General features: G+C 37.5%; 1 protein-coding gene across 1 annotated transcript in view; it reads left to right on the top strand.

Moving 5' to 3' along the window:
* Positions 1–21,061, top strand: part of slc36a4 (solute carrier family 36 member 4) — a 29,150-nt gene extending 8,089 nt beyond the window's left edge. Inside the window, exons 6-12 of the mRNA XM_081370166.1 lie at positions 2,637–2,732; positions 3,922–4,006; positions 4,218–4,472; positions 6,024–6,122; positions 8,330–8,499; positions 9,559–9,728; positions 20,347–21,061. Coding sequence (XP_081226292.1) covers positions 2,637–2,732; positions 3,922–4,006; positions 4,218–4,472; positions 6,024–6,122; positions 8,330–8,499; positions 9,559–9,728; positions 20,347–20,642 — 1,171 coding nt within the window. The 3' untranslated portion in view covers positions 20,643–21,061. The remainder of the gene's footprint in view (positions 1–2,636; positions 2,733–3,921; positions 4,007–4,217; positions 4,473–6,023; positions 6,123–8,329; positions 8,500–9,558; positions 9,729–20,346) is intronic.
* Positions 21,062–22,475: the final 1,414 nt, after the last annotated feature.

Below are 22,475 nucleotides of genomic sequence, written 5' to 3'. Positions count from 1 at the left end.
ATTAATTAGCACATTTACTTTTGATAGAACAAAGTGTTTTTTTTGCTAAGAATCAACTTAAGTTACAGTGTAGCTTTAAGTTTAATTTTTAAAAGTATCACTTTGTTTTTTTACCATCATATTAAACACATTTTTTTTTTCAAAACATTATCTCATAGCATTATTTACACCATTTTAATTGCATTCATGCCACCTCTGAGCAGCATTAAACGGTATGTAAATACATCTAGATGCAGCTTGTGCCACTGCAGACCAAAAATGGCTTTTGTTGATACTGATTTCATTTGATTGAAATTTTTTAATTTATTGGTTTTATTTATATTAATAATTTAATTAATGGAATTTTAAGAATTTGACAAAACATGACATAAATAAGGCAGCTGCTATTTGCAAATGTGTAAATATCAACTAGATTCTATTTACACTAAGTGACAATAGCATATTTTCTTACAATCTATCACTATTTACACTCTGTAAAAATAGCAGTATTTTCTTTGCAATAAGTGTGAAAAGTAGTTAATGATAATTATACTTAAATAGCGGCACATACTATTTGTACCTCAGTGTTGTTGTACTGTAAATGGTATGCAATAATAACATAGCGTGTAAATAATTATATTTATTAAATTTTTTAAATGGATGCCGCCTTATTGGGACAATAAAGCCCTCCTTACACCCACCCCTAACCGATAAACACACCTTAGACCCTTTATTTCCACTTTTTTTTTTTTTTTCTCATTTTTATTGAAAATAAAGGCCTTTCTGGTCTGATATGCGATGGGAAAAGGGAGTAAAGCGAGTTCGGCAAAAGGCAGATTCAAACTCTGGGTCGTTTTGCATCAAAACTGTCTGCCACGCGCGCCCTACCCCTACACTATTGCTACTGTTGACAATCCAGCGTCCTCCGTAATTTTGTCTGGCACAAGAAATGGCGCAGATAAATCTCCAACCTCTGGGGAATCACCTGTTTTAAACAAACGCCGAATAGAGGAGAGTCTGCTGACAAAGAGAACGAGACAGAGCTCGTAATAAAACAAGAATTAACATGAGCTTTTAAGAGATGTGGAGAACTGAGGGATTTGAAGTGTTGTAAAAGAGATGGTGTTTTTATTACTGAACAGGGGAGTTATATTGGACAGATTAATTCCCATATGTAGCTCTCTAACAGAGTTGACTGTAAACAATATTGTGCGTTGTGTGAATGCTAATAGTATTGTTATAGTTTAATTATACTTTATAGATATCGCCTCGTTCTTGATGTAAATGGGCCTTTACTTCCTGTCAGTCTTTACTTAACCAGGTTAATAGACAAAAATAACCCCCGAAATACTAATTTCACACATAGCAGGTGTTCATCTAAGACTTAAAATAAAGCATTGCTCATTTCAGGTGACCAAAGGTGACTCTTAGATGATTGTGGCCCTCTGCTGGAGCACATGTGAGATGTCCCCCTTTTCTTTGAAATGGTTCTGAAATTGTAAATGGATGTTTGATACTGATACTGGTTGTGATGGAAAACCAAAGCAAGCGTGCGTGCAGTGAGCTTTTGACAGCGGCGCCCTGGGATAAAGTGATTCCCACGACCACGTGTGGCATTTGAATTATTCCACAATGGAAGGGGCAACCTTCATGGAAGGGGTATTCATATAAACGTGAGAGGCTTGTGTTGTTTGTAAAGTTAGAAGTGTGCATACATTTGAAGCGTACATATTCTGTATTCTGAATGTAGCAGCTGCTAGCGTATGGACAGTCTGAGTATCTGTCGGTGTGTTCACACTTTAAAAAACTTCTTGCATTCATTCCAGCTTTAAACGCATTAAAAGGGCTCTCCCTCGGGTTTGAGTACAGGAAGCGGCAGAATACTGCATCAGTCACATGTGGGCAGGGTGTTTTTTACAAAGCGTGCCAGTATTACAGTTCAACTTCAGCTTCATCGATGAACTGCTGAGGATATACACACATATGCAAAGTATATAAGTCACACGACAGTATATAATCACACTATCACTCATTCAATTGCTATTAAATCATTCAAGCGTGATAAGAACTTAAATCTGTACTGGCGCTCTGTCTGTGTGACACACACACGACTCGTGCGCACAGAAAGCCACTTCAGACAACGCGCCGACCGCATTTTCTCTTTCGCGCTTGAACAAAATAAAAACTTTGAATAAACGAATAAAAACTTCTGATAAATAAATTAAAAAAATAAATGTCTGTGTATTTTTCTGCCTGTTAGATCAAATATTTAAAATATACCATCTTTGTTGTTTCTACATGAATTTGGATTGACTGTGAAATTATTACAATATAAATATGAATCTTTAAATCTTTAAAATAAAAATATGAATCTTTTTCTTTTTGAGGACATCACCAGGGAAGTATTGTTACTTAGATTTAGCTTTGGGGGTCAATTTTTTCCCCAAAGTTGAGTCGAGTTACTCCAACAACAACAACCACATAAAATATAAAAATCACGTATGATGAACAGTGTTTTGACCTCATTATTTTCCACCCTAGAATTACACAAAAAGCTGTTTTGTTTTCTGCACTGCTTTGCTCTTCAAGAATATTTTCCCGGTTTTCCCTTTCTCTGTCTCTGTCTGTCTGTCTCATTCCTGCATGTTCTCTCACAGGTTTAAGCGTTCCCCCCTCGGTTACAGCGAAACGGTTGCCGTTGCCATGGAGACCAGTTCCTCCCAGTGCCTCAGGAAAGGTGCTCATTTTGGGAGGTGAGCTATCCCATCATGCAGTTCATTGGCATGACAGCCTTACACCCCACTTGTGTGCATATGTGAGAGAGAGAGAGAGGGATGGCAAGAGGGCAAACGTCTGTGCTGGAATGAATACACTCATTAGAGACAGGACGGTGCCTGCAGTGGTGTTTTCAGATCTGATGTCCCACACACACACACACACACACACACACTCAGAGAAACCTCGTGCCCTGAATCTTAAAAAGATCTGTCTTACTGGGAAATGTTGCCTCGTATTGTCATTGTTGAAAGATAATATTATGCATACTGAAAAATAAAACTAACAATATACTACTGCTAATAAAAAAAGTAATAATAATATTACAATTGTTAATAATGATATTGATTGAATAAATATTTTAATAACATTTTATGTATCTTACATTGCATATAGTGTATATATAACAGAAACTTCTGTCCTTATTCACTCACCCTTATGTGTTTACAGCCCCATATGATTGTTTTTAGGGACAGCTTGAAATCTCCTCACTATATTTTGTGACACTTTAATGGTGCTTTTGCATCTTTTTCGAAGCTTGAAAGCTTCAGGTTTTATTCATGGCAATTGCACGGAAAAGATTGTAGTCTCATGTTCCCCTTTCATGTAATTTTGAAAAAAGGAAGTCATATGGGTTTCGAACAACATGAGGTTGAGTAAATTATGACAATTTCCATTTAGTGTTATTCAATTTTTTTTTATTTACATGCCTTTAACTTTTTCTTATCATTTTACTTTTTATATTTTATTTAAATTTGTTAAATTTATAGTAATTACATTTTTTAAATATATATATTTCTAAATGAATTTATTTGTATTTTAGTTAGTAATTTTAGCACTTCAACTTGTCGTTATTTCAGTTAGCTGCCAAGACAACCTTTCTCATTTAAATCTAATATTTATATTTCGTCTTATTTCTCCTTTATTTCGATTAAAAAAAAAAGGTTTTTTTAATAGTTTCCATTTTTAGGTGAACTACCCCTTTAATTGAACTATCCCTTTACATTTTTTAACAAAAATGAAGTACATGTCTCTCTGGAATACTTGATTCTTATTATTGGTCAGTTGCTTCAGTCAAATATTTTTTTCTCTAACCTGACAAACTGTATAATTGACCATTGCACCTGGTACATGTCTCTTATCACATATTATTAATATCTTTTACAGGCACCTGGTGAATTTCTTCCTGGTTTTGACCCAGCTGGGCTTCTGTAGCGTTTATTTTGTGTTCCTGGCCGAGAACATTAAACAGGTATGTGCGACAGTAGTGCGCCAAAATTTCATTTTCTCCATAGATAAGCAGATTTTCACTATATGATCGAGCCAGAGCAAATGAAAACAAATGGAAAAACACATTTCCAGAATGAAGACCATCAGCAGCCAGACATAATTCCAAACAAAAATGTGATTGGCTGTTACGTTTGAAGCCAGATTAAGTCAAAGCTCAGTGTGTTCTTGCATAGGTGATGGAAGGAGCTCGTCCGAACACTTCCGCGGAGACCGTGCCGTTATACTCCAATAGCTCAGAGGAGGGCGCCGTCTCCCCAGACACTCCTTCTGCTGCGGGGCTTGATCTGCGGCTCTACATGGTCTTCCTCCTTCCCTTCATCATCGTGCTGACCTTCATCAGGGACCTGCGGAACATGGCCGTGCTCTCCGCCATCGCCAACCTCTGTATGGCCATCAGCCTCATCCTGATCTTCACATATATACTCCACGTAAGTGTGCGTGTGTGCTGAGGCTGCATGATTGTGGGGGAAAAAATCTAATTGCGATATTTGATAATTGCAATTTAAAACGTTTTTTTTTTTTTTTAAGCTCCAGATTTGTTGTTACTATATAGCAATATGACAATTAAATAATTTTTTTTTATTATTATTATTATTAAATAAACTATTAAAATAAGAAATATTACTATTGTAATATCTTACTGTAAAATAAAGTATTTTAAGTCCCCCTATAGTCAATCATTTTAACACTTAAAACTCATCTTTGATCACCAAAATGACATATTTAAGTGTTTTTTCCTTGAAAAAATTCTTGATGCCTAAAAATAGCTTGAAGGTCCTTTTCTAGTTACTTGAAAAAAGTAATCTGATTACATTAATGGTAATGCATTACCCCAACACTGATTGAATTCATGAAATTTACTCTTACTCTCCCAGTTATTTAAGACAGCTCGAGAGGTCTCAGGTTTTTCTCTCAAAAACAAAACTTAAAAAGTGGCCAAAATCATGTCTGGCCCATCTTATGATCCTGTCTTACTCATGCTGTTCACTTTTCTTATAATCAACATAGATGAAATTATAAAATAACATTATATTATGTAAACATAAATATGAAAGATTTTAAATCATTAAATCTAGGCTAAATCAGTTAACAAGTGCACTGGTTTAAAATGTGTAATTAAGACATGTTGGAAAAGGTGTTTATCTTTAATTTCCAATGTGAATATCAATGTATTCTCTTGAAAATTATTTATTGTCAAATGTGTGCTGAATGTTAACTCCTCTTAGGAATTTCACCATTCAATGTGAATTTATCTGAGAATATTCTTAAATAAGGAAATTGTTGCATCCAAAATCCCATTTCTGGCACAGCAAAGTGTTGTGAATCATCTCTAAGACTGACACTTAAGCTTTTGTCCTACACAAATTACGACTGAGATGCTTGATAACTAACTTTTAAGAGCAGCTTTTGAGCCAAGAATTTTGTTCACTCTTAAAGGGTAACACTCACCAAAATTGAAACTCGGGTCTTTTTGTTAATCTACCCAAGTCAAACTTTCGTGTAAAAGCGTGATTAGAATGGAAACGCCACTTTTAAGATTGACTCGGGTAGAATACGGGCCCAGGTCATAAGCTGCCCACGTGTAAATGAACACAGTTCAAGCAAATACATTTAATTTAAATAAATCAGTCTTTATGATTTGATAATCGCATTAAGCCATATCGCGATTTCGATTTTATTTCATACTTTCATATTACTTCAGTCTCATATATCCACTTTTGTAGTCAGAAATGCTCATTGTGCACGACTGATACAAGTCTGTGCATGCAAACTCTCTGACATTGCATGAAGCCACCAAATCAGATTGGAGTCATTTTTCTATGCATCAAATTGTGAAGGCTGTGGGTGGCTGGTACGTCTGAGCCTGACATTTGATCTTTAAATACATTGTTCCTGTAAGTGTGTATGCATATTTCAGCCTTTATACTAGAAAGAAAGACTGTAATTATAGTCATGTGAAACTATATCTTTTTCCGTAGGATGTGAGTGATCCCAGAAGCCTGCCATATGCCTCCACATGGCGGAAGTTTCCCTTCTTCTTTGGAACAGCCATATTTGCTTTTGAGGGAATTGGAGTGGTGAGTTTATGATTCAGGTTTTATTTATTTGATTTCGATACATCTACTATTTTATATGCTACTTTTTTATTGGTATTGAATAAATTAAGGTATAATAATAACAATGGACAATTCTCTTGCTTCGTCCACTATCATTTCATGTTTTCTTTCCCACTGAGCTTGTTTTAATGCAGTATGGGATTTCCTCTGCAAAGGTTACATTTCCATAAATATATTTTGGCAGATGCTTTTATCCATAGCGACTTTAGATATTTTCAGTTCAGTATTAATATTACAATATTTTTTTATATTAAATATATTTTTGAATATTTTCTTCTTTAAAACAACTTAAAGGGGCTATATGTAAGAATATTTGTATATTAATCTTTTTTTTTTATTGCCAGTGTGTGAACAGTTTGTAATGAAACTTAAAAACGAGACTTCCTAGGTCGTCTTTAAAAGCCTGTACACTGATTTTTATGTGAAGGTCTCAGGATGTTTTTCCCCGGGAAAAATAAAAGGATGTGACGTTTACATGCTCCTGAGAGCCTCTCTTCCGTTCAGTGACACGTGAAACGAATGCTTATACAATGTTCAGGATAATAAAGAAAGAGCCATTCAGTACTGTAATGTTAATGTATCATGCAAAGAAAAGCGATTAATTCAGATCTGTATAGTCTATTCCAGCGACAGGCAGTGTGTCTGTCCACACTAGACGTGACGCGACTGAGAGGCCACAACGCCAATCTAAAATCACAGCCAATCAGAACAGCGTGTGCCGCAAGTGCACAGCACTAGAGTAATCTTGACGGCACTTGCAAGAAAATGGACACTAAAAGTAGCTACAACAATTCACAAATATTACACCATTTAAAAAATGCATAGGCTACTGAGTTACTAAAACAATCTTTGTCAAATAATACACTTGTTTGTTCAGTTTTAACGTTCTTGTTTCCATTTGTTTAATGTCAAGATCTGAGGTGAATTATATCCATTGTTGCTTTTACAGCTACAAAGCTGGTCACATTACACGCTTTAAACATTAAATAAAGCACATAAACAGTACCTGATATTATCATTGCCACACTTTGTGTTTGTTGTTCCAGCGCGACGTCGGAGAAAAATAGAAACCGTTTCTAAAATAGAATCGTCGCGTGTTGCCGTCGCGCATGGTTAGGACAAAAACTCTGATTAACATGGAAAAGATACCTTTTATCTCGGGTCGTGAGTAGTTAGGACACGGTGTTAGACTGAGAAAAGCCAGAAAATGTATTTTTGGCTCATGTGGATGAAAGACAACAACTCCCAGAATGCACTTGCTTCGCTGCCCTACGAGGCCTCTCCCAAGCCACGCCTACCGGTTACAGAGGGCAGTATCGGAAGAAATGATACAACTAGGCTACTAGTCGACTCGAAACTGAAAAGATGCCATGAGATCCCCCTATGGGCGGGTTGAAGACATGCGGAACAAGCTCTTCCTACTGGCTGAAGTCTCTCGCTTCTGGAAAAAAACTCAGATGACGCAAAAATCGTCATTTTGCGTCATCGGAGGCTTTTTTTGGCCAGACTCACAATACAGAAATCTCTCATCTCAGGGGGACATGAGGGAGGGAAGCACGGTCATTCGAAAATACTACCGGGTTTCTACTGATACAAAGCTTAATGCTAATCGGTGAAGTATCCCTTTAACTGCTGTTTTCTCACCGCTGTCATTTTTGTTGTGTGTTAATTTTGTTATTGAGTGGGAAACGCACAGCACATGTAAATATTCATCTAAATGTCGCTAATGTTCACGCCGTCTGGATGTTCGTTAACAGTATTTCCAACTTTTTTACCCCTAAGTGAAGAATGAAAAATAACTTTGCAGTGAGTATATCGGAGTTCAGTCTCTAATTGCTTGTGCTCAAGAAACATATAAGTTGCTAATAACAAGCGTTTCTGAATTCTACATATAGCCCATTTAATGTACATTTATAATGCCATGCATTGAGTAGGTACCCTAGCATTACATTACAAAAAGTAAACTACTGCAATGGTCAGAAGAGTGTAAGATGTCAAATTTACCATCAAAATCAGACAATAGTGGGTTTTTTTATTAATTTTTTTTTACAATTAGAACAAATGGCAATGCAAAAATGATATTTGCCTTGGTCTCCGGAGTGTGCATATGATGCCTGGAACGATGCTTCACCAATCAGTCTTCTGTATGTCCTGTTTTGTTTGTGTAGGTTCTTCCGTTAGAGAATCAAATGAGCGAACCGAAACGATTCCCTCAAGCCCTCAACATTGGCATGGGTGTCATCATCGTGCTTTACGTGACCCTGGCGACGCTGGGCTACCTCTGCTTCAGAGACGACATCAAAGGAAGCATCACACTCAACCTCCCGCATGATTCCTGGTAACATACGTTCAAACTTGCTTAAAAAGTCATTGAAGTGGTGGTGTGGGTGAAAATATAATCATATATGCACATGCTATGGCACGTTAGTGCTCATGTGGGAAAAATGGGTTCAAGTCTGGCCTGCAACATGTTCCCATTCGACTCCCTTCTCATGCTTTTCCGTCCTCTCTCAACTACCTCTATACGTAAAAAGTGGCAAATGCTGAAAAATCTAAATGTAAAACGTCTCATCTGTCAGATCTGAGTGTCTGATTCAGATCAATGTAGTTATCGCAGCACTCTTCCATAGTGGAGTTAAATTCAGAGACATAATATAAAACTCCTCGTCCTCTGCGCTCACTGTCAGAAACGTCTCGAGTGATTGATTGCAGTTCAGAGCGACTTAAGATTAAATTACCAAGAAATCAAAACCAGCTGCTTTCAAGTTTAACTAAAGGCTGCCATTTCCAACTAACTTCCATCGAGACTTTTATTAGCAGTTAATGTGTTTCTAGAACTCGTTAGCATCCTGTCAGCCGAGAACAGTCTGTCACCAGAGCCAATATCTGATTCAGCAAATCAGTTGCTGCCTTATAAAGCAGTGTGACATGCTTCTGAAACTGTTAAACGTTTTTTGAAGGAAACAAATTATTTATTATGCAAAGATGCATTCAATTGATCAGTAAAGACTTTTATATGGAAGTATGAATAAATAAATAAATGTTTTTTCAACTTTCTATTCATCAATAAATCATGGAAAAATGCATCACAGTTTCCACAAGAATATGAATATGAACAGTTTTCAACATTGATAATAATAACAAATGTTTCTTGAGTAGCAAATCATCATATTAGAATGATTTCTGAAGGATCATGAGACACTGAAGACTGGAGTAATGATGCTGAAAATACAGCTTCAATCTCAGGAATAAATTACATTTGAAGTCAAAAAGTCATAGTCTCTGCATTCAGTTTCCTTTGAAGTCATGTGTTGAAATGGTGCATTGCATCACTGACATTCCTCAACCCGTAATTGCACATTCTATGATTTCTGATCTTTCTCTGTGTGTGTTGCAGGTCCAATCAGCTGGTGAAGGTGTTGTACTCGTTCGGCGTGTTTGTGAGTTTTGCAGTGCAGTTTTTCGTGCCGGCAGAGATTCTGGTTCCGCCTGTGTGTGAGCGCATCAGAAAGAGCTGGAGACAGACGGCTGATCTCAGCCTTAGAGCGGTGCTCGTCTGCCTCACCTGTGAGTGCACACACGCATGCAACACAAGCACACAAACAGACAAACACACGCGCGCACGCACAGACACACACACAGACACACACGAGACAGACAAACATGCACACGTGCACAGACAAACACAAACAACAGACACACACAACCACACACAGAGTCACACACACATATACAGACACACACACCGCCAAACACACAAAACAGCGCGTGTAAAAGACAATAAAACCGCCACTTCCTAAGAAATTGCCATAAAATATTTGTAATAAAAATGGAAGTTGCTGCAGTCAGGAAAGAAACTGTGGCTCTTTTTTCCCTCTATCATAAATGACTTGAACCCAACAAACACTGTCATGTTATTCGGCATTAGGACGCTTCTGGGAGGGAATTAAACCAAATCATTCTGATGACTTTGGCTCAGGCATTTCAGAACGACATTTGAGATGCTGTGCGACGAAATCGGTCCACTGGTTTGTCCAGTTATCCGATCATCCACTTTTGAGGCAAAGTCATGTGACTTTTTTTGTTGTGCATCGAGGGATTCATTCAGTAAACCCGATTCCATTGTTTATGCACGTCGTTTTATTGAGTAAAAAAATGATCCGCCCCAATTCAGCGCATAAATCGTTCAAAATTCATTTGCATCTTGGCGTTTCCATAATTTTTTATGAGATAACGTAACATTTGCATAAAATAGGTGACTGCTAACACAGTTATAGTCACATCTTTCATAATGAAAGCAGTCCCAGAATGCATTGTGCTGAGCTCATTGACAACAAAAACATCCAAGGTGGTGAAAATGGGTTTGTTCTGCCTATGCAGGAAGCTCATCGTATGCTTCTCCATCTTCATCATCCGCTTTGTTTCCCTCCTATATTATCTGAACTCGCTCCACCCATCCATCCGGTCGGCCTGTTTTTTCCTCCCATTCTTATCTTCTCCTCATCCTAATCCTCCCTCTAATATTCATTGGTGATGAGAGGCGAGATAGTGGAGGTTTGTACCCCTCCCAAAAATGATGGATGGATCCTGTGAACCATTGTAAACCTGAAGGTTTTTGGATTACTTTGATATATGTTTTTTATCTTTGGAAAAATTGAGTCTGCCACTGAACCGTGAACCACCCAGAGACCTAAAATATGAAAATAAATATTTGTTTAACACCGGCAGTCATGCAGGGACAAGTGAGAGAGCATTGCTATGAAGAAGGAGGAAGAGAGCATGTTGCAAGAATTGTGTTCGCATGCCGAATAGTGAATGGAAAAGTGAGTGATGGTGTGTTTTTGTATTCGAAATGGAGAAAAATGGAGTGAGACTGTGTGACATTTCATGTTATGTGTATATTTTATTATTTTTAATTTTGTTTCTAATCACCTTTCTATCAGTTTTTTTAAAAATATCTATCCATCTATCTATCCATCTATCCAAAGAGTGATAGAAGTGAAAATAGCTAAAATGATAGAATAGCTCAAATCTATCGTTCCATTGATCAATCTTGTCTTTCTATTGTTCCATTTTCCACTTTCTTCCGTTCCATTGTGCAATCTACCGTTCATTCCATTTATAATGGTCCATTTATCATTTATCACCATTCCATTTATTTATATATATATCTATCTATGGTTCCATTTATAATTCTATGTAGCTTTTCTATCATTTTAGCTATTTTCACCTCTATCATTCTTTCTAGCCGTCTACATTCTAGCTATCTTTATCATTCTAGCTTACTATCCATTGTTCTATCTATTGTTATCATAATTTTACCTGTTGTTAAAGGTCCCGTTCTTCGTGATCCCATGTTTCAAACTTTAGTTAGTGTGTAATGTTGTTGTTAGAGTATAAATAATATCTGTAAAATTATAAAGCTCAAAGTTCAATGTCAAGCGAGATATTTTATTTAACAGAAGTCGCCTACATCGAACGGCCCATTTGGACTACATCCCTCTACTTCCTTCTTTAATGACGTCAGTAGAACCGTTTTTTGACTAACCTCCGCCCACAGGAATGCTCCCTCAACTCTACCGAAATTTGTTTATGGTAGAGTTATTCTGACTCTGTAGGCATTATTGTCCGACTCGAACTGAACACCGTTACTGAGAGTTTCTGATATTATCATCATTCCGTGAGATTAAATTGTCCTGAGAGACTGAGCGCGAGCTCGTGAAGCTCCGCCCCCTGTGTCGTCCAGCAGCAGCTCATTTGCATTTAAAGGGCACACACTAAAACAGCGCGTTTTTCTGAGCCCCAAAAAATGACAATTTAAACATGCTGTAAAAAATGATCTGTTGGGTATTTTGAGCTGAAACTTCACATACACACTCTGGGGACATCAGAGACTTATTTTACATCTTGTGAAAAGGGGCATAATACGGGACCTTTAATAGTAACCATCATTCTACCAGTTGCTCTAACCACCTATTGTTTTTGCTCTTTATCATTCTAGCTAGCTATTTTTTAGTGATCTATCTTTCTTGAAATCTACCATTCCAGCAATTTATATTGTTGTATCCATCTATCATTCTATGAAAATACCATCTTTCTTCCTTCCGTCCTTTCCTCCCCAGTGTCTCTGCTCACTATTCATTTGTCAGTCTTTTGTTCTCTCCATGTCTCTAGTCTCCTGGGACATATCACGTTCTCCACTTATAAGATTTATTTTATTGCATCCATGACTCTTTCTTTTGTCCTGACCTTTCAATCATTCGCTACTCTCCGTCTCTCTTTTCCTCTCTCTGTTCAAAGGATTTAAGTTGCAACATGCCGACATGAAAGAAACATAAATGCCTTGTAAATTATTTTTTAAAGAACAAAACTTTTTTAAAAACTTTTGAGTTAAATGCTCACGTTAATTCATTGCTAAACTACATTTATATTTCCGAATTATGCATTTCTGAGTAAAGCAATTGTCGGTGGGAAATTATGTTGGGTGGGACTTGATTTTATCCACTGGGGTTTGATTGGTTTATTGGCCAAGATATTATTGGTTAATATTATTTTCTCTGCCCACACAGCAGAAAAGTCATTTCAGAGGCAGAGAAAGTCATTACATTTTGATGAAAGATTATGAAAAAAAAATTTTTCTTTACCATGAAATGCGCCGGTGAGCCGTGTACAATGAGACTATGGACATTTATTAGGAAGAAAAACAGCAGGGTTCTGACTTTCTTGGAAATTATTGTAATTATTTAAATTAGAAATGGAAACAAAAGTAAAATAAAAATATAAAAGGCCTGGAAAATTTCAAAATTTTGAAGTGCTTCACGTCTTGGAAATTTCCATAATAAATGTTACTGTTTCTAGTTATGCACAGCTCTAAATTATTTATTTGCCTACAAATTGCTGTTTTTCAGTGCAAAACTTGAAAAGTATAGACAGTTGGTCAGAAGGCATTGGAAGCCAGAAATGGGGTCATTCGTTTATATTATTCATTTTAATTTATTTACATATTTCTTTAATGCATAATTTATGGATACAAAAAGTAGCTGTGTATTAGAGTCATAATTTTCTTTTTTTAATGACTAATAATGATATAAAGTTTATGGATATAGAGTTTTAAGAATAAAAAAATTAAAATGAACAAAAAATGTAAATAAATGTGTATATTTATTTTATTTGTTTTTTATTTTCTCTTTAAACTGTATATCCATAAATTATATATCACTATTAGTCATATTACATGCATCAGCTGTGTTTTTCGGTTCTGTTGGACGCTTTTATGCTGCACATTAGTGATGCGGATTGTGGTTATATCCACAGAAGCTGCAGATAATCTGTGGGTCGGTTGGGCCAAGGAATAAAAAGTAAGAAAATGATTAATTACGGGTGGGTGGATGAGATAAATCATTAATGATGGAAATATTTCGTCAGGCAGTATTTTCAAGATTCTAAGCTACGCAGTTGCAGGGTCCACTTTTTCAAGCAACTATGGAGGCAAAACCGATCGGAGAGACATTTCAAAAAGCAGAATTAAGAACAAAGCAAAATGAAGTAGTTAACCAGGATCAGTCAAGTGCTGAGTATATGATATGTAACTGCTACAAACTCATAAAGCCTATATCCAGCCTTTGCTTGGGCTGATCGGATTTAATTTTGTATGCATTCAGGAAGTTTCAGTGATGGAAACAGTGACGTTCCCATTTAGGCTTGAAGGGAGTATAGCCTGTGTTTAGGTTATTAAGGAATTGCAATTTTGCCAAAGAAGAACTTTGACTTTAAAACAGCCTACTTCAGTGAAATATGTCACCATATCATCACTCTTAACACAGAATTAGAATAACTGTAATGTGACGATCAAGTGAGGATATCTAAATCAGAAAAAATCATGGGTTCCGGTGACTGGCGGATGGATGAGCTATTTTTAATAGCGGATTCGGGTGTAGTTAGAACTGATCTTTTCTGTGCATCGCTCTTCTTAGGAAGTTTTAGAAGAGACCCGTAGAAGTGCTGTTGGACAGGGGGTAATGAGCTCCGAAGGTTGCGGGTCCGTGGCCCGTGCTGGTAGATAAAAAGATGAAGTTCTTATTCTGTCACTCACCTATGCTGTCTTTTATCTCTCTCCGTGTTCTTTCTGCCTGATGTGCTTCCTCTTTTTCTGGCTCAAGGCCGTCACCCCCCTGAGCACCGTGATAGATTACGGGTGCATTGTATGTATGGAGTGTGTTTGTGGCCGTCTTCTGTGGTGTGTGTGAGAGCTGGGGCAGAGTTGAGGGACTCATTCAGTGTCTGGTCATTTATCTCCGTCTTCCTGAAACTCTGTGAATTATTACCTGCCTGTCCTACGGAGACAGGCCCATCATGGAGCTCTCCGCTGAGGCCTGTCGCAGAGCTCCGTGATGGGGCTTATCATGCACCTGCATGCTGAGGCCCATCTCTGAGATTCCAAAATGCCTCTGACTCAAACACTTTGTAGAAAGTTCACTGGTAACACAAACATGTCTGTCACGTAACCCCAGGTTTCGACAGTTGTGGCCAAAAGTGATGTCCAGCCTAGGAAAATTTACACCTTCACCCAAATAGTATTAAAAGTTTGTTAAAGATTATATAAGCATTGTGACAAGCAGGGTGGGGCCGAGAGCCATGGGAATGGAGCAAGGCCAGTGGTGCGAGTGTTGACTCTTTCCCCGCCAGTGTTTTTTAAAAATAGTTGCCAGCCACCGCCAGCATTTTTGGTCTTTATCAACACTTTATCACACAAGTTTCATAAAAAAAAAGCAACATTTTTGTTGACACTGAGAACACACAGCGCTCCCATTCTTCATCTTCATTAGTTTACAGTCTCTGTTTAACAGTTCTGTATAACACGTTATTAGATAGAACTGTTAAACAAAGAAAATAAACGGTAGACGAAAAATTGACCAGATTACTGACTACCCTGTTGGTTACAGGGTTTACTTTCTTTATTCATTCATTTTGGAAATAAATATGTTGTAAATAAATATGAATTAAAAATATAAATGACACATCGGCCACCCTGCACTTTAAGATATCGGCATCGGCCAAAAAAAATAAAAAATAAATAAATGTATCGGTCGAGCACTAGATAAAAGGAGTGACGACAGTGAAGGAAGAAGAGGACCAGGCCAGGGACTTTGTTGTTGTTTTGTTTCAGTTTATGTGGCAGTCGTCCGTGAGAGAATGCCGTTTTGTTTGTTTATTTTGTGATTTGCGTTTATTCTTCGCCGGTTCCCGCCGCCTCCACCAATGCAACAATGTTAAAAGCTCTGGGAAGGAGGTGGCAGGGACCAGCGAACAGTAAACGTAAAGCGGCAGCCCCTCACGGACAACTGCCGCATAAACTAAAACAAAATAACAACATAAAACCAGGCCTGGTCTTCTCTCTCCTTCACTGTCGTCACCCCTCTTTTTCTCCTTCCGGGACCCGAGACCGATGTGGCGTATAGGTGACGCTCATTAGCACTCGTGCCATCGGCCTCGCTCCGCTTCCACAGCTTTCGGCCCCGCCCTGCTTGCCACAAGCATATGCTTCGGTCACGCCATGTTGAAATTACCGTAAATAAAGCACTCCGTATGCTTTTGAATCATACATCGATTAATTTAATACTCAGGTCGAACACACCTTGAATCTGCAGTGGTCAGGTGGTACAGCGGCCACATGGTACAAGTCGTAGCTCTCAGAAAATTTCAAGTTAACATGTAAATACAAGTTGTTACAAGAAATTACAAGCAAGTGAAGGCTTTTTACAGTTCAGAAACTTTACGGTAATAACGACATGGCGCGTATGCACTTATATTGTGTAGTTGTACGTGGAGTCAATTGTTTTATTTGTGATAATTGTGCAGACACAATTTTTGGCCAGGCTGTCATACAAAGAAATTATGAACATGACAAAACAAATGAGAACCAACTAAATATTAATAACTTATGTTGTAGTCAATGTTTGTTTTTCCTGTGAGCTTTTTTTCATAGTAAGATAAAACTTGTAGCTGTAGTTTGTCTTTTTTTGATGAATAATTTTCAGATAAATTCCTCAAGAAAGTTTAGTCTTTTGTTCTTCCCTCATATTAAAAAAAAAATATGTATCATATTTTGATGGTTTAATCAAATGTGTATGGTCATTAAAAACAAATATCCCCTCCAGACATCACTTTTGGCCACTACTGTAGATCATTGTTATTTTGGTATTTACTTATCAAATGTCTTTTTTTTTTTTTTTTTGGTATTAATATACTGATATACGTTTAGAATTTTCCATTTTCTTTTAGTAAGCATTTTTTTTATTTAGTTAACATTTATTTCAAGTGACGATAATTTCTAAATTTATCTAAACTAAACGGTTTTAGTTAACAATAACATGAACTTGGATTGACTCTAAAACAAGTAAAATTAGTAACTTTTGCTTCATCAGAACTCATGTCACATTCCTCTAATTATTATTCATGGTTGGTTGTTCATTTTTAGATTTTCATTACTTTTTTGAACGTGGGTCCATGTGTTGGTGTTGGTTTATCTCTCATATCATGTACCGAACTGTCAAAACCTCTATCCTGAGGGTGGCAGTAGCACACCGAGACGAGAAACTGAAGCGTTCATGCATGTTTGTGAGATAGTGTTCAGAATGCATGAGTGAGAGGGAGAGAATCGAGCGTGTGATATGTTACTGGTTTCTTTCTGAAACAGAGAGAAGGAGAGCGAGAGAGAAAGAGAGGAGATGTAGCTTAGAGAGCAGGTGTGTGACACTTCACACTAGAGCAGTGATTCTCAACCTTTTTTGGGTCAGCGCCCCCTATCCATTATCCAGGTCCCTTAATTAATTTCTAGCCCTTGCATTAGCTTTGCTACTAGATATATTTATGGAGATGAGAAATAAAAACCCGCCCTGTACAGCTATGATCAGCTGTTCGGCCGAGCTTTCGATGTTGTTACAGAAAGGCCGAAGCTGATCGGTTGGTTTTGGTCACATGACCTGCTGTGCGCATGCGGTATTCTGAAAAGTTGAGATGTTTTCAACCGACCGTGTCGCTACTATTATGAGCGCGATTGCCGCGCGCCTACATTTGAAATAACGAATTTGCACGTGCATAGCGTGATATGTGAACAGCACAGCACCAAGACGCCTGCAATTTTGTTTATTTACTGCTAGAGCAACCAAAAGTTACGAATTGCAGCTTTCATATATAACAAAAAGCATGTCACTAAAAGCCAAATTACAGATTTGATTTGACTGAACATTGGGAATATTAGTATCAGTTTCCCAGAGAGCATATATCAGTGTTAAAGGGTAACTAAACCCTAAACCAACTTTTTTTAGTTAATGATCTGTAAGATTGGGGCTTTAATAGTGCTGTTCATTGATTCAAGTATTGTTTTTGACATTTGTGTTTAAAGTATTTTAATTTTACTAAATATGGTGTAAAAACGTCTGAGTGCTGCCCTCTTCAGGTTGAACAGTGGCTACTGCAGTTGAATTTTCCTATTGGAAGTTGTGGTACACTCTGATGTCAGAGGGTACCAGCTAACCACGCCCTTGCCTGCAGAGAGATACGTCTCAGATGCACGCCCCCTCTCCACTGGGCTCTGCCTACTTTTCCAGCATTTTTCAAATATTGCCAGTGGGTGGTGTCAGGCTCTGACCAGGGGTTTAGTTACCCTTTAACGAAATGCAACAGTTACAAATTTGACATTCAATATTTAATCAACAGCAGCTGTACCGCGAACAGCCAGTCAGCAAACAAGAAGCAATCTTATAAATTATTTTCAACGGAGATCCATTAACAGGGAAAAAGCAGAATGATTTATTTGAACGTTCGAATTTCGAACTTTCAAAATTGATTTGAAAATTAGTGTGAGCCCTGTGCTTGATGTTTTTCTGCTAATTGGAAAAATTGTTGGAAAAGCAAGAATCAGCAGCCTGATCTTTAGCCAGAGAGCCGGATACCGCTGGGCATATTTGCCCCACATGCTGCACCAGCCAGAGGTGCGAAAAACAGCCTAGGCTTTATCGTCGCACTGGATGTCGATAAGATGCTCCTGAATAGCAGGCTCGCATTCGATCACATCCGTTCGAAAGGGCTGCACAACCCAACTGGGAACATAAAGGGTAAAGGAGGTCCCTGAAGCGGATCACCATGTCGGCCTTAACCATCCTCAGGTGGTCAGTGTAAACTATGAGAAGGTCATCAGTAAGAGCCTCAGACACCTGTAATGAGTATTATTTTACAGTTCAATTGTCCTCTTATCTCCATGAATATTTTTAGTGAGATTTGAATTAGTTGTTTTATTGCTTATTACTCTACTAAACTGTTTATTCATATTTATAAGGTAATGTGTGCTTTAGGTGGGTCTGTATTTTCAGACTCAATATAATCACTCGAAATATAAACATTACAATTGTATTCATGGGAATAAAATATATTAGGCTAATTATAATAATAGAGGGCGTGTTATATCTATTTAGTGTTGTTTCTGAAAAAAAGATCACCTTGGCCAGGAAATGGCAAACTGCCTCAATCTTCTAACAAGAATAAACACATATGAACAAATAAATTATTATTGTATTATTCATTATTTTTAACTATCTTTGAAACTATCCAAGCAGCGTTTCGCGCTCAGATGTGACGGCGGAATTAATACATTACCAAAATGTGATTACAGAATATATTTAAATTATCCATCAAATTGTCATTTTCCCCTTACAGTCTTGCGAGTTAACAATAATGCCTGACCAGTAAATTACTTGAACAAAGAAAACACTGCATTGGCATTAGTTAATGCCTAAAAATTTAAAAGTTTTATCTTATAAATAGAATTTATGCGAGGGAACATGATTTATTGAAACTATATAAGTGGTTATTAAGTCAATACTATTTTAATGGCTTGTCAACTTTCCATTCCTCCGCTGCGTGATTCTAGTCAGCGCTGGATTGTTGTCAGCGTAAAACACATTTTTGAGCACATGAATGCTGATTTTAGTCAGTGCTTGAGCGCTGGCCTATGACTGGAAAAATAATAGTTGCAAAAGAAATGATGCATAGCTTACATGTCACATTAAACTGGCAGATTTTAGGATGTTGTAGGCAATTATTTTGCAAGTAATTACATCTTTAATCTTGGACCTTTGGTGTAAACTCGTGAACACCTGAACGGCCCCCCTTTCAAAAATATTGCTTCCAACGCCCCCCGTTGAGAACCACTAGAGTCTCATGAATTAAACATGTACAGCCAGAGAGTGTGTGTCCTTTTTATAAAATGCTGCGAAGAGCGATGGGAGACATTCCACTACAAGCTGCATGTGTGTGTGGATATCAATTGTTGTGCCTTTGTTTTCAGGGAAGGGAAGGGAAAGGGGGTTTTGTCTTCCACATCAGCAAAAAAGATGAATATTGATTTTTGATTTAGTCCTTCAGCCACAATTCTCTGCTTACACTCGTCCACAAACAAACCAGTCAGGATGTCAGAGAGTTAAAGACATACACTGCAGTTTAAAACCACAGCCGGATGAATTGTGTAGAAAGTTACTTGGTGCAGTTCATCCAAATAAGGCAAAAATCTACTATTTCTTTTTTTCATCTTTTTTCTTTGTTGTAATTAGTGGTTTTTGCACAAACCTTTGACCATAAGTATAAAACTTCTATATGTAACTCGTTTGTGCTACAGACATAAATGCTGACAAGAACTCAAATTTTGTGACCAAGCTTTTGGCCCTGGCAACCATCCAGACAACCTTAGCAACACCCTAGCAACCATCCACTACACATTAGCAGCTGCATTGTAATGCTTTATATATCCCAACACTCTAGCAACCAACAAGAACACACTAACAATGGCATTATAACACGTTATACATCCCAACACACCATAACAAACCCCTAGTAACACCATAACAATCACCCAGAACACCCTAGCAACAAGTTTTAGTACTTCTGTTATGTGCTTTTGTCTTGTCAACATACTGAAGAGAACATTTTGCAATGCCCTATCAACCACTATAAAAAAACCCTATAGCAACCCAGAGCAAAACCCTGATTTATATCCCAACACACTATTGGACACCTAGCAACACCTTGGCAACCACTCAGCCCTGGATTGAGTTTCTTATGAGCAAACACCACTCATGTTTCCTTCAGAACATGAAAACATCTAATTTCTCTCTCTCTCTCTCTCTCTCAGGTGTAACCGCTGTTATGATACCGCGGTTAGACCTGGTGATCTCATTGGTCGGCGCGGTGAGCAGCTCAGCGTTGGCGCTCATCTTTCCTCCGCTGGTGGAGCTCATGGCGTTTCCCAGTCAACCCCCTCCTCCTCTCCTCCTCCTCAAAGATCTCTCCATCGCCACCCTCGGCTTCATTGGCTTCCTGGCTGGAACCTACGTGACGGTGGAGGAGATAATTTATCCCGACGACCAAGGACAGACCCATCTCCGTGACCATGGGAACTGGACCACACCCACTACCTCACCGCCCTGAGGACCACGCCCACAAATGAAGGACCAATCAATGAAGACACAGTTCCACTGTTAACGTTGTGACAGCACAGACACTTCATGGTGGCTTTGGGATCAAGAACTTGTCTTATTGGGGTTGAGGTGTATTTTATAGCTCAATTTGTTTGTCATTCCACAGGCACAAGCCTGAGGTGTGCTGCTGTAGCATGGATGCGTGTGTGTGTGAGTGAGTGATGGCGTGCGTAGGAAATATTTTTTCCGTACAGCCTTATGGGCTTTCCATGACTCCACCCTGTTCTGGAATGGCTTTTACTCAATCAGGTCGGTGGACCGTATAGCATGTCAGCATTTAACGCAGCGGGAGAGAAATATTGCACACTGTAAAGAATGTACGGTCTCGCTGACTAGAGGTATTATTAATAAACTAATCCTTTCTCCTGAGGCTTGTGATTTTTTTTTATTCTTTTTTTTTTTTGACTGCAGCAATATTCTATGGGAATTATAAGTCTTAATTAACAAATCATTAAAATGTTAAATGTATTGCAAGCGATTAAACTGTTAAGTAAAAATCCACTCTGATAGTAGAAGACAAGCAAGTCTCCTTTTTTATGGAAATATTCAGGATTCAAAGCCGTATCGACCGTATCTGTGGAATGTTGTCAATTAGCACAGACATCATTTTCGACTCGTCCCTCAGTTTGTAAAGACACGCAGAAATCGTGTTTGCACAAGGTGTTGAAGAAGCTTTTTAGTTAAAGCTCTTAATTTCTTCAATGTGAAAATGCAATTCTAAATAATCCTGTTAGTTGTGTATTTCTGATTATGCCACCAAGAATCCTCTTGGCATTTACTGTTTATCAGCAGGACTGTTGGTTATGAAATAAATGCTTATTTCTATTTTATTTTCAGTTTTTTATTTGTATTCTATCAATTATTTAAAATTTTCAGTTTTAATATTTTGTGAGTAACAAAGCTAACTGGTGTTACTAAAAATTCAGCATTAATTCTTCCAGCACACACTAGTGTTATAGAGCGCAACAGTCGGGTTCCGGAAGGAAAACATGAATTTTCTCCATAAGGAAATTGATTTTGAGTTATAAACCCTATACGCTTATAAGGTTTATATGCCTTACGAGGTTGTTAATCGATGGTATTTGCTTCTGTTGAAGCCGTCAGCCTGTGTTATTTCAGCTTATTTTTAAAATAATCAGTGTTTAACAGTGGAATTCCTGGTGAAAACTACATTACCCATGATGCTGTGCAGAAAATTACACCAATCAGAGAGTAAAAAAAGTCTTGTTAGCTCCGCACACTCCCATGAAGCACTGCGAATGACATTGTTCTACACTCTCAAAACACTTAAATGTTTATGTATGTATATATATATGTATTAAAAAAAAATCAACATTTGTAAATGAGGAGTTTTCTATTTCACCGTTGTTTTTAATTTGATTATGCTGTTAACAATGCTTCATGGGATTGTAGTTCTTTCCCAAACTAAAGCTGTTAAGTACACAGTCTTGAACATTTTGTCTTTTTGTGCGATTTTCAAAAACTTTTTTGCTTGAAATCAAAGTTTGTACTGTTGTGATTCACCTTGTTTCGGATTGGCCTGGTTCATGGCTTATATAATACTTTAACTAGGGATGGGCATTTTTCAAAAATATTGCATTCGGGCTCATAAAATTCGAATATTCGTTTATTTAAATTATGTTTAACGAAAAAGACGTTACTTTTTAAGTTACTTTTTTTATGTTTTTGTCACCATTTCTGAAGTTTATGATTAGGCAATATACACAACAAATCTGAGCACGATTCATCAACTTTGATTCAATAATTTTTTCTAAATTCTGAA

Source organism: Scardinius erythrophthalmus, assembly GCF_964197995.2.
Source record: "Scardinius erythrophthalmus genome assembly, chromosome: 7".
Taxonomy (NCBI): domain Eukaryota; kingdom Metazoa; phylum Chordata; class Actinopteri; order Cypriniformes; family Leuciscidae; genus Scardinius; species Scardinius erythrophthalmus.
This window is presented reverse-complemented; position numbering and strand designations above follow the sequence as displayed.